This window comes from Exophiala mesophila (genome assembly GCF_000836275.1).
Source record: "Exophiala mesophila strain CBS 40295 unplaced genomic scaffold supercont1.3, whole genome shotgun sequence".
NCBI lineage: Eukaryota > Fungi > Ascomycota > Eurotiomycetes > Chaetothyriales > Herpotrichiellaceae > Exophiala > Exophiala mesophila.
The window spans coordinates 2,227,866-2,240,441 of NW_015622506.1; the positions used below are offsets into that span (position 1 = coordinate 2,227,866).

The 12,576-nt window shown below is 50.9% G+C and overlaps 4 protein-coding genes across 4 annotated transcripts; 1 reads left to right on the forward strand and 3 right to left on the reverse strand.

Annotated features, from left to right (window-relative positions):
* Positions 1 to 1,734: 1,734 nt before the first annotated feature.
* PV10_04401 (dihydroxy-acid dehydratase) lies at positions 1,735 to 3,674 on the reverse strand (the record flags this gene model as incomplete). Its single annotated transcript, XM_016368949.1, has 1 exon — positions 1,735 to 3,674. Exon 1 carries the CDS (start codon positions 3,637 to 3,639, stop codon positions 1,735 to 1,737), a length of 1,905 nt encoding a protein of 634 aa, XP_016224737.1. The 5' UTR covers positions 3,640 to 3,674.
* Positions 3,675 to 4,443: 769 nt separating this feature from the next.
* Positions 4,444 to 6,986, reverse strand: PV10_04402 (uncharacterized protein). The gene is made up of 7 exons (XM_016368950.1): positions 6,699 to 6,986; positions 6,204 to 6,596; positions 6,070 to 6,149; positions 5,987 to 6,006; positions 5,772 to 5,934; positions 5,272 to 5,713; positions 4,444 to 5,214 (listed from the first exon to the last, which is right to left on the reverse strand). The coding sequence occupies exons 2-7, from the start codon at positions 6,392 to 6,394 to the stop codon at positions 4,578 to 4,580; spliced, it is 1,533 nt and encodes a 510-aa protein (XP_016224738.1). The 5' UTR covers positions 6,395 to 6,596; positions 6,699 to 6,986; the 3' UTR covers positions 4,444 to 4,577.
* An 817-nt stretch (positions 6,987 to 7,803) lies between these two features.
* PV10_04403 (uncharacterized protein) lies at positions 7,804 to 8,923 on the forward strand (the record flags this gene model as incomplete). The annotated part of the gene is made up of 2 exons (XM_016368951.1): positions 7,804 to 8,741; positions 8,806 to 8,923. Exons 1-2 carry the CDS (start codon positions 7,810 to 7,812, stop codon positions 8,921 to 8,923), a joined length of 1,050 nt encoding a protein of 349 aa, XP_016224739.1. The 5' UTR covers positions 7,804 to 7,809.
* PV10_04404 (uncharacterized protein) lies at positions 8,002 to 12,360 on the reverse strand. The gene is made up of 4 exons (XM_016368952.1): positions 12,066 to 12,360; positions 11,784 to 11,990; positions 11,449 to 11,732; positions 8,002 to 11,389 (listed from the first exon to the last, which is right to left on the reverse strand). Exons 1-4 carry the CDS (start codon positions 12,143 to 12,145, stop codon positions 9,138 to 9,140), a joined length of 2,823 nt encoding a protein of 940 aa, XP_016224740.1. The 5' UTR covers positions 12,146 to 12,360; the 3' UTR covers positions 8,002 to 9,137.
* Positions 12,361 to 12,576: the final 216 nt, after the last annotated feature.

Consider the following 12,576-nt stretch of genomic DNA (forward strand, 5'->3'; position numbering starts at 1 on the left):
TACTCCGAAGATGGAAGATGCCCAGATCCAGCAAATGGTCTATTTCCGAAAGAAGAAATTGCTCCAACGTCTCGTGTCTTGAGACCTGAAGTGGCCTGGCATGCCAGGTAGCAAACTCTCAATCACTCACCACTCTGTCACCACATGAGTGCCCACCACTCTTCGTTGGTTCTCTCGCTACCCTGCCGATCGCACTATGGACCAGTTGTGTACCCGCTACGCCCTGAGCTTGGAGCTGGGTTGTGAACAATTCGCAGCGATGAACCGGTTGTGCCAGTCTCGGTCCTCAGGTTTCCACAGCCATCTACACAGTCACTCGGGAGTTTGTGTGTGACAGGAAGAGCACACACTCGTCATGCACCCTGCACCATCCCTCTTGTGACATGCTTTCCTGATGTGTTAAGTTACCGTTTGATTCCGACCCAGGACAAGGTTCCCTGCGCCCCCTGTTATTGTTCAATTCGTTCAACCCAATCTTCACAGCTTCATCAGTCTACCAGGGTGACGAGCACAATCGTGTATTTGGAATGGTGAATTACAGTCAAATGGTTACACGAGAAGCCCAAGAACGACATGATAGCCTCGAAAAAGAGGTCATGCTGCACACCGCAGTAGCCCGACCCCCATCGTACACGTATTGACCGTCCAAAAAGAGAATTGATTGAGTAGTCCACGGTTGATCCACCGACCCATCCACGCGGTCTATGCGCTATGCGCACTCGTTCGGTGTGTACAGTAGCATATTGACCGGGGCGCAGCCGAAGATATCCTGCAAATGAACATTGCATTCGCCTCCACCCTCCTAAGCAGGACTGACACTTGGCCAAGCCACATGGGTGGTCAACATCCCCGACACAGACGTATACGAGTATATGCAAGTATACCCCAATCGAGGCCTTTTTTCGTCCTGGGGAAACCATCAACCCATCACTGTCTGATAGACTTTGACGTGGTATACTTCCTCATTTGGAAAAAGCTGGGGATTCCTGGTTCATCAACATTTCAAGAAAGAGTCAAATCCGTCTTGCGACCTACCTGTTCAAGCAAACTGAATGCCAACGCGGATTTACAGATGGGTCGACAACGACGACAACAACTTTTTGTGTCGCCGAGTCGGCAACACCGAGTTGACAGGGGCCAACCTTGCCCGCAGCTCCTGACTTCCACGGCAAGGTTTTCCCTGCACCTGTTACTTTGGATGCCCATTTTACTGCTTCCTGTTCTGGAAACAGCTCAAATCCTCTGGTACATCAAGTCATGAAGAAAAAGTCGAATATATCAAAGAGATTGCTCTTTCGAGTAAACTGGCTGTCAAGCTAAAACCCATCGGGGATCCAGCGACGTTGAGTGCCCCTTCTAATTAACACTACAGCTTCTGTACTTGACGCTTTGTTGCGACCGCTATAGTGGGTCCAAGATGCCCAATGTCCTACCCACGGGTTTTTCCAGGATTTCGACTATGTGTATGGATTCGAAGTCAGGTGAATCATGTTTTCTCTTCCAAAGTTGCTCCACTCTACACTATCTAGTCGAGAAACAACCAGCTCGCCCCCCCCCCCCCCCAAGGATTCGCATGCTCCTGGTCACCAAGGGGCCCTGGTAGGTATGACTCAACCACTATGACCTCGTGCGCAACGACTTTCCTCATTCTGACTCCTGCCTCATCCGCTGTTTGACCGTCTGTCGAAGCGAATTGTCAATGGCCGCCTACGCTAGATAGAAATCCCAGCTACACTATTCTTGAGTCGGTCCTCGTGCCGTGAGAAAGTTGAAGTCGCAACCCAGATGTGCTTGGTTGACTTCTCGCACGTAAAGACCACGGTAGCCTCTCTGATTTGCCCTGTCAATCCATGGCTCCTGGCGTGTATTACATGGATCGGTAGTTTGTTCATTGCTGCGTTGGTTGCGTTGCTCGATCCTCCTGGTGATTTCCTTCTGATCCACCTCCAGGGACAGGGTTCGATTTTGCACGTCACAGACTATTCGGTCACCGCTTTGGACAATTCCAAATACTGAATTCATGTCGGCTGACTCAGGCGAGATATGGAGGACAATTGTCCCTCCAGCTGTTCCGCTCATACGACCGTCGCTTATTCTTAGCATGTCAAGCACGCCTTTTCGTCCCAACTTTTGAGGAATTGGAATCAGGCCAGCCTCAGGCATTCCAGGATTTCCCACTGGACCGATGCCTTTGAGTACCAGGATGGAGTCCTCACTGACGTCCAGGTCTGGACTGTCAATTCGATTTGCCAGATCAGCCGAATCCTTGAAAACACAAGCAACGCCCCGATGATGCAGCAATCTTTTCTTCTTTGACGCGGAGGCTTTCATAACTGCGCCATCGGGGCAGATGTTGCCGTAAAGCACGACCAGGCTCGAGCTCGGATGGAGAGGATCTTCAAGCGAACGAACAATCTGTCTTGAATAGTCAAAGGACTTGAATGGGGTGTTGTCGAGCAGCTCGCCCAATGTTTGCCCTGTGAATGTCATGGCATTCAAATGCAACAATGGCCCGAGGGTGTGGAGCAATGCCAGCATACCTCCCGCATTGTGAAAATCAGTCATGTAATTGTCGCCGCTTGGCTTGAGATCGACAAGAAGTGGCGTCTTCCTTCCGATGTCATCTATCGTCTTCAGATCAATCGTGCCAGCGACCTTGGGGTGCCGATTAATGATCGCCATCAAATGAACCACGGCATTAGTGCTTCCGCCGGTGGCCTGCAAGACAGTGATGGCATTGAGAAAACTTTCTCTGGTGAGAAGCTCCTGTGGTGTCCGTTTATCCAACTTCAACAAGGCCACGGCATTCCTCCCCGTTTGTTCGGCGACCCGCAGCCTGGCCGAACTAACAGCAGCCGCGGTAGCACCAGCGCGCAAGTCAATCAAGCCCAGTCCCGCCGTGACACACGCCATGGTCGACGCCGTGCCCATGACACCACAAGTTCCTCCAGTGGGAGCCAACTCTTCATTAACGCCCATGATGTCCTCGACATCGGCTCCACCTGCGCGGTACCTGGCCCAGTGACTCCGGCAATCCGTACACGCACCCACTCTAACACCGTCGACTGACCCAGGCATCATAGGACCGGTGATCAAAGGCAGAAAGGGCTTGTTCGCACTGATACCACCCATCAACTGTGCCGGCACGGTCTTGTCACACCCTCCAATCATGACGACGGCATCAACTGGCTGAGCCTTTACCATTTCCTCGGTATCCATACTCATGAGATTGCGCAGATACATGCTAGTGGGGCTGGAGAAGCTCTCATGGATACTGATGGTAGGGAAGTCGACAGGTAGGCCACCAGAGAGGAGAACGCCGCGCTTGACGGCTTCAATGAGTTGTGGCACATTGGAGTGGCATGGGTTGAAGGACGAGTAAGTGTTGATGATACCTATGATGGGCGACTCAAGTGCCGAGTCCGAGTATCCAAGTGCTTTGATGAAGACTTTGCGGAGGAAGAGCGAGAAATGAGCATCACCATACGAGGCCAGACCTTGGCGAAGTCCCGTGGTCGATGTAATGGGTTTGCTTAGGTCATAATCGGCTGGGATCCCAGAGGATGCTGACTCTGATTGAGTGGTGGTGTTGGTAGAGCCGTTGGCGTGATTGTGGTCGGGGGTGGTTGTAGACGCCATGATGGATTGCGAATATGTATATCTGATGTCCGTAACTCGGGGGTTTCCCAGGTTAGCGACACTCCGAGTACAAGTATTCTTTGGCCGATTCCTGCTCAATTTCAGAATGACCGCTTATTCCCCGACGAGACAGTCGCCGCGGATTCAGAATGATGACTCGCAACGTCACAATCTGACCTGACAGCACGAACTCCGAGTGCCAGTAATGTGAATCATCCCAGAACCAAGACTTAGATCGAAGTGATGCAGCTCTGCTCGTTGGAGGAATGGTGCGTTGTGGTTTTTTTTTTTGGATCGGTACTCAAACACTACTTTGACATTACCGTCTCAATAGGTGACGACCGACTTTACTTGACAGAGATGGTGATGGAGATGGCCACTGATTGAGTGAGTGGCACAATGGTTGGAGTGGTCATCATGTTGGAGATGATTGGAGAAACCCCGGGAAATAATGGATGACCCACGTTACAATAGTACAATTTAGGAATCCAGATACGGGCCGAGGGACCTACTCGAACAGACTAATAGGTATAGGTAGTATATACTAGTACTCGGGCACTCAGGTAAACCCTCCACAGAAGCCAAGTGTGACGGTATAGGTGGTGCATTCACTGGTGGTGGTCAAGTTGGGGGTTCGGTAGACATCGCAGAGTCAATGCATGCGGTGTTTCGGCGTTCGTTCCGAGAAAGCAAGATTGATCCATTGATGCTATCGATGCCAACAATGGCGTGCGTTAGACTTGGCTGGTTCCTTTACTCCGTATAGGTATGATCATGGTTGCTGAGGTCCATGACTTGGAACTTTGGCTTGAGCATGTGACAATCTGAGGCAAGGCTCTGTGCTTGCTGTTCTATGTACAGTGTTTTCCTACTTAAAGCCTTAGGCTGTTCACCCTCGTCCTCATCACCCTTTCCACTGATTTAGACGTGTAAGTCGATTATATCATGAATCGATAACCCTTTTGCATTTTCCGGGCGGCTGCAATATCAATGCCTTCAAACTCGGCTGTTTTCTGCAATTTGGCCATCTCCCGCTCACTCAATTGGACGTTCTCATCCTCCAATCTGGCCAACCTCTTATTCTGCCTGGTCAGCACAAATCTCAACAAAATACCCATCACTCCCGCCAAGACCTGCAGCCCGATACAAATGCCGAGTGCCACGGGGAAATGATCACCCTGACCCGAATAATAGGTGAAGGGAGTCCATATGCTTGACGAATTGCCAACTGAATTGATAAATGCGAGTGCAGCAGCGCGTTTGGCCGGAGGTCGTGGGATTGCATTTGAAATCCAGGCGTAGCAGGTGCCGTTCATGGCGAAAATGATGTTGATGAGGAAAAATGAAAAGTAGCGTGGGCCAAAAGAGTCGGTAGTCATGAAAATGACGAACCCCACAATCGTTATTGGAATCGGGTACATAAAGAACCAGAATCTATTGCCTACGCGGTCCGACAGATAACTGTGCCCGAAGGACCAGAAGACAACAAAGATATATGGAGGAGCCACCAAGAGTAGCGAAACAACTTGGGAGTAGCCCAGAGACTTTGTGAGAGTCGGATAGAAATTTTGGAAACTGTACTTCAAGGTCAGTGACATGGTTCAAAGCGCAGACATCCGTGTTAACACTTACCCAGCAGCACCAGTAACAGCGGCATAGGCTACAGCTAGGATGTATGTTTTGGGGTCGGTAAAGGCGAGTTTCATGCCTCGAACTTGACTCATTGCTCCAGCTTCATCGACATCGGCTTCGGCAGCATCGATCGCCAGACGCCGATTGGCGACTCGTTTCATTTCAGGCGTCAAAGCACGCCATGTATCTGGAAAGTCGGGCATGATAATGCACACTAGGAGGCCAAAGAAGATTGTGATGACTCCTTCGATGATGTAAAGCCATTGCCAGGCAGACATGCCACGAGCACCGTCGAGTCCAGATAGAATGCCCGCGGCGATGAGATTGCCAAATGCGCCAGAGATGAGTGAGCCAGAATAGAAGATGGCCATGCGAAGGGAGAGTTCGGCTTTAGTGTACCATTTGGACAGGAAGAATAGAATACCACAAAAGAAGGGAGCCTCTATTAATGAATGTCAGTGACCAAAAAACGACTGGCAAAGAATGAAAGTAAGACATACCAACAAGGCCGAGAATGAACCTGCAAGCGACGATGCCACCATAGGTTGTAACTTGACTGGTGCACGCGCTGACAAGACCCCATGCGCAAGTGAAGAATCCAATGTATAGTGACGGTCGGCCGGTGTAATTCAAGAGGAGATTCGAGGGGACTTGGGCGAGTACCTAAGAGCGGGTCAGTGGTGAAATGAGCGTAAAAGTATTAGGCGAGTCTGACATAGCCGACGAACAGGATACCTGAAGACGAGACGGTCAGTGATTGCGAATGCAATGGCAAGTCGATGATGAGGATTCACTTACTCAAACCTGTTTGATATTGGTCCCCTTGGAGATTTAAGTCTTCCTCTAAACCTTGAAGTCTTGCTGCAGCATAATTGTTGCTAGATTAAAGAAGTTAGTGTGTGTCATGGCAATCACTATATAAAGGTACAAACCGATCAATGTAGTTCATCAAATAGATGAGGATGACCAGAGGCATGATGAGCAAGTCAACCCTGACCCTCAACTTTTTTTCGATTGCAAGCTCCTCCTCAGTCAAAGCACCCCAATGCATGCGCTCTTCGTGAGATGCATCGGCCTTGTTGCCAATGACATCTCGATCATGAAGGGTCCCGTCTTCAGACATGTCGAAGGTTGGGCAAGAGTAATGGAAATGGTCGCGACTATCAGAATTGCAGGGAATCTGAAGACCCGTTCGTGGAAAGGGGAGGCAGTCCGTTTAAAGAGACAAATAACGTAGCCGAATGAACTATTTACCCGTTGTCACCACAAAAGGAGAAAGCCCATAAGCGGGATGCTCCCACGGGACACGGTGACGATCAAAGCTGCTACCATCTCAGTCAGAGTCATCGCCAGTGAAGAACATAGGATCCTGAGTGACTCGGCAATAGAGCAGGCGGGGAATGAGCAAAAGAGATGGAGGCTCGTACCACATTCATCACGATTTCCATGACATGATTGGAAGGAGTCGAGGATTGGTGAGGTCATGGTGGACCAGACATTCGGCATGTCGCCTGCTGGGAAGCGAGGTTGTGTACAAGTCGAACGGTGATTCGCTTGGATAAATACGCCACATGGCCACCAGCGTCGATCGTGATGCTAATGGATAAAGCTTGGAATAAGGAGGGGAGACTTGGGAGTCTTGGGTCAAGATCAACGTTGGAGGGTGAGAGATGGATTGCAGTGGAGAGAGCTGGGGTTGTTCTCAGCAAGCTTTAGTGGCTCATTGCTTAGACTTAGCTTCGAGCGCAGGCACGGGGTCGGCAACGGTCGGCATGTGACCCCGTTTATGACGAAATCTGGGGTTTGACGGTGTTGAAGCTGACGAGTGGGGGAAGGGAAAAGGGATGAACTTGGACGAAAGCGTGAACGGAGGATACCAGAGCTAACTCATTCATAGTGCTTGATGTTGAGGAGCAGAATAGGAGAAGATTGTAGGAGGTGATATTGACGACACTGATGAACGATGGGAGGTGCGATTGATTTCGGTAAGCGTGAGCTCCAAAACCGCCAAGGGCGAGAGGGAAGGGTGAAGCGTTCAACTGCAAGTACCCGGGCAAGTGCCACGGCCCTGCAATGGTCCAGGACGGGCAAGCAGGTACCTTTATGGTTACCTCCAACTCGCTGCTGAGAAGCGACATCCTTGAGGCATGCAGGCGAACTCCATTCGAGGTGGAAATCGCCATCGGCGTTTAGTATCAAAGTGCAACTCCAATTGTTGTTGGAGAGCAACTCCATTCATTTCACTCACTGCCTTGGAGTGCGTGAGTGCTTGGTACAACGACTTTCTTGGCCACTTAGCCTTCATTGCGGAGTTCATACGCATAGAGAACTGAACCCATATTCAACCTTCTGCTGACAAACACAGCGAACCCCATACACACTCTATATTTATTCCATGACATACTCCGTAGACTTGCGGCGAAGAACGTCGTTCGAGCCACGCTGGGACTGACAGCCGATCCTTCCAGATCCAACCCCACACTCTTCCTCCCAACCAACCCCCACCCCCAATCCCAATCCCAATCCCAATCCCACGCTATGGCGCATCGAATCCTCATCACCGGCGCTTCAGGATATCTCGGTGGCACACTCCTAGCGAAGCTCCCTTCTGCCAATCTACCAGCATACGACAAGCTCTTCGCTCTTATCCGGACTCCCGCACAGGCTGAAGCCGTTCAACAATATGGTGCACACCCATTGACCTTTGCTACCGACGACGAGGAAGCGGTGCGAGAGAACATCGTCAAACATGGAATCACTGTTGTGTTTTATCTTATCAATGCAGTCAAGCTAGAAGGACCCCTCAACTTCATCAAGGCCCTGGCCGAGGTGAAGAATCAACAAGGTGGTCGTGATGTGCATTTCTTGCATACCACGGGCGCAAAGCTCTTCTCTAGTCATGCTGGTGCACCCACTGATCGACTTTTGCTCGACACTGACAATCACCTGTATGACATCCAGAAGTCTCAAAAGGCGCCACACGCTGTGATGCAGAGCGGCGTCACAACCAACAACACCATCACAGAGCAAGGTGAGAAGTGTGGCGTCCGAACGTACATCTTCGCTCCCTGCATCGTCTACGGTAAGAACCAAGGCTTTGGCAATCCCATCTCAATCCAGACAGTCGCTATTGTCAAGGCCGCCAAAGCCACCGGCCGTGTCTTCAGTGTCGACCATGGTCGCCCCACTTGGCCCGTTTGTCATGTCGCCGACAACGCCTCTCTCTACCTCCAGATCCTGCGTCGTATTCTGGCTGGCCAGGATCCTGGCCATGGCAAGAACGGCTACTACCTCGCTTCTCCTGGAAGCGTTGCCTGGGATGATATATATTCGGCCATGGCAAGACGACTCACTGAGAGAAAAGTCATCAACACGGATCAGGTCGTCATGGCCGATGACGCAGCCCTGGAGAAGATGGCAGAAGCTCTAGGCTGCCCAAAGGAGTTTGTTGCTGTCCAGATTGGTGGAAAGTACGAAGTCAACCCAGGCTTGCAGAAGCATTCCCCGAGTGACTGTCTTGCTGACCAGTGACAGATGCACGTTCACCCCCGAGCACGGTGTCTCTATTGGCTGGAAGCCACAGTATCCCGCGTCCCACATCCTTGAAGCCGCCGCTGCTGAAGTAGATCTTATTCTGCAAAGTTTGCCATAAACAATCGAGTCTTGGCCAAAGAAGCTTTGAAACATGCACGCTTTGTGAGGACAAATCTTGATAACCGGACATCAAGAATTGGAAGGCCAATAACATTTGTTGTAGTTGAAACATCGCTCCTGCTGTCCTCGTACGTCTTGCGTCCAGGCTCAGAAAACAGGACCTTTCGTGATTTGTTTGGTAGAGCCATCAGCTGGAAGAGCTAGTGCCGCTCTCAGTCATCCTCATCGAAATCGCGCTCTCGTTTCAGGCCCTTGTTGTGCTCTCGCTCTCCCTGCTCAATCAAGAACACTAGGTCACCAACCCACTCCCTCAGTGTGCGGTTGACCCCGACCACGTTAAAAAGGGCGTACATGTGTCCGCCAAATAGCTGGTTGATCAGCGGCACCCCATCCCGTTCAAATGGTTTCCCTTGCTTGTTGGCGAACCGCGCCAAATTACGCAACACCATGACACTGAGCCAGGCAATTCCACACGGTGAATTTTGCTGCGATGCGTCCATTGCAGTGTATTGGTAGGCATGTTGCGTTCCCGGCCTCTCCGGCTTCTTACCCAAGTTGGCCAGTTCAAGAATCACCTCGGCCATGTCCTCTGGGCTCTTGGGGATGTGAACTCGAATGTGGGATCCAATGTCGCTCGCCTTGGTAAAAGTTTCATCTCGGCTACACGAGGTCCAGCGGCATTTCCGGGGCACTGATCCCGAATTGTCAAAACGACCATCCGGCGTCCTCGAGATTTTCAAATGATCAGTGAGAATATGGTGCCACAGATTCTCCCGGCTGACCTTCCATTGATCGCATGTCTTTTTGGCGCCGTGATGTCCAACCGCCTCGGCAGATTCTGGCCGAGTCACCTCCCACAAGCACTTGAAGTATTGTAGTTGACGCTGGAATCCCACCAACACTCGCCTGGGCCTGATTCCTTTGATAATGAATCGGGGCTGTGGTCCGTTGATCACTTGGGCCTGCGCCGTGGCAAAGGTGCTCGACACATTTTTGATGAAATCTGCCGCTGCCAATGGAGTGTTTCCCAAAAACGTACTTTGATAGGCTTGCCATATCTGAATCTGTGTAATGTCGTCACTCGGGGACTCCTCGAAACAGCATTGTAGCCATTTGGACGATCGCTCCGGCTCACGGTAGTTCAACATTTCCTGGTACAACTCTGCTGGTACGGTCGGCACCTGCGCCGGAATTGGAATTTTATCTGGCACTGGTGCAGCCAAAATCTTCTCTACTACAGAAACCGCCTGAAAAGAAAGTAGCTGAACGAGTCGAGGGATTATGGACGAGAGGAGATGGTTGCCCCCGGACAGGAGCTCGACATTATTTTCGTACGTTGCTGTTAGTTCATAAAGAAAGGTCAGCGCAGCCTCGAGTAAGTCGTTATCCGACTCAAGGAGTATCAGAGACAACAGCCGCTCTATTGAGCTCAATGGAACATTTCTGATATGGTGAGGCTCGGGCGTCATGATTCCCATCCTGTTGATGGCTCGCAAACTTGAAAGGAGGGCTCCTCGGTCTGTAGATTCCAGGTGTGGGATCAGGGCGCAGTACAGAGGATCCTCGGCCTTAAGAGGCCAATAGCTCGTCACCTGCTCGGCGGTTTCAAGAACAGACTGACGAAATTCGGCCAGGCGAGGCTGGTCTGGCAGGGAGACTGCCACAACCAAGTAGTCCTTGAAAAGGGGAAACTTGGACAAGAAAATGGCATTTTCCTCCAAGATGACCATATTTCGAAGTACGAGAGCCGTCTCCTTGAGTCTTTCCAGCTTTTCCGAGAACTTTGCAGACTCGACTTCACCGTCATTGTTAATGACGGGTGCAAGGAGGCGCATGTTTTCCAAAAGATTGCGAGTGCCAAAAGCAGCATTAAGCGTATTGATCGGGGCATTGTTGTCCACTTCGTCGTAGGAAATCTCAAACTTGATGCCGTACACCAGTTCTGTGATCTCCAAAGCCTTTTCCAACAGAGACTCGGCGAGGAACGGAAACCCTTCAAACTTGTACTTGTCGCCCCGCTCATACGACACCTTGACTAGGTGGTGTAAAGCAAACTTCTGCTCCTCCTCGATACCAGAGCGCAAACCGTAAAGACATCTTAGGTAGATATTGGGACCGCTCATTTGATGTTGGAGGAAAGGGCGCAGAGGCAGGTGGATATCTGGGGGAGGTGCAGGATGAGCCTGAGCTCTGGCCTGGTTTTTGCGATTTGCGAACTCGGTGGGATTGTTGCCGGGAGTGATATGTGGTCGTAGAGTAAGAGGAATGGAGTCTTTGGGTTTGTAGTTTTCAAACCAATCGAACGATGGATTTCTGGGGTCATCGGTACCGTTCATATGGAGTGTCTGTGAAGGAGCGACAATAGGAGTGGATGGAGAGTCGGTGGCACGTACATTTCGTGCTCTGGTCGGGGCAGTATCAGGCTGGAACATCTGAGTACGCTTTGGATCTTGCCTCAGCTGACCTGTAAGAAGATATGAGTAAGGAAAGACAACGAAACTTGAGGTGATGGCATCAACGTACGGGTAGAATATCTGGATGCGCTGCCTGGTTCTTCGGATCCATTCTTTTCAATTTCCTGTTTCTCTGAGTCGAGTCTTTCGCGCTTTGGGGTGATTGGCTCGTCTGTGTGTTCGGCCTGGTCGGTGGACTCGACCATGGTAGAATCGTTGCCGACATCACGAGAAGCGGGAGGGAGGAAGTTTTGGAGAGTGCGACTTCGCAAATCGCCTCCTTTGGCGCTGATATCCTCAAGAATTTCTCGCGGAGGCGGCTCTTCGCCCCAGTAAGTGACAATTTCGTAGGCTCTGGAAGAATTGTCAGCATCAGAGGTTAAAGAAGGGCGAGCATTAACGTACGCGAGATTTTTGTAGTAAACGGATTTTAGCTGGAAGGTCATCACGGCTTCGTGAGCCTTGCCGAAGCCAAACTCCTTGACCAAAGTTCTCCACTGCATTCGCTCGGCTGATAGAGCATCATAGCCACCTCGATCCATGACTAATTTGTAAAGTTTATGGAGGGAAACAGGACGACCGCTGACTCTACCTTCGCGATCGAAAGACGTTCTGTTGAAGGACAAAAGCAAATGAGTCAGCGCGACACTTGGACGACCTGAGCAAGAGGGTAGGTCGGGGACTCACCCGCGCTTCTCGTGAAAGGCGGCGACATCTTTGAGGAATTCGTCCTCATCCTCGAGGATGGTTCCGAGAGGAGGTGGCATAATGAGGGTGGTGATGGAAGATTATCACAAGATTCTTGTAGGCAAGGACAGGTCAGACTTGAGATTCATTGCGAACCATTATGCGGATGAGCAGGAGGTAGGATTGAATTGTTGGGAGTGAGAAGACCGGAGACGATCTGTGATTGTGGTTGTGGCTGTAGTCGAGAGGCGTGAAGGGGACAAGTCGCGGTGCGCAGGATTGAGGCAGCGTCGTGACTCTGTGGAGGTGAAATGCGGCTACAATTTCTGCGGCACGCGCAGCCCTTAGATTGCGCAGGTAAGATGCGCGCTAGTCCAGTCAAAGTCATGTCTTGGAAGCTGGCTCAAAAGTTCGACGTTATGATTGGTCAACCAAGGCGGACGTAGTAGAGTAAGAAGGTACTAGTGAGATTCAACGGTAGTCCGGTCGGAGATTCTGATCCGAGAATACA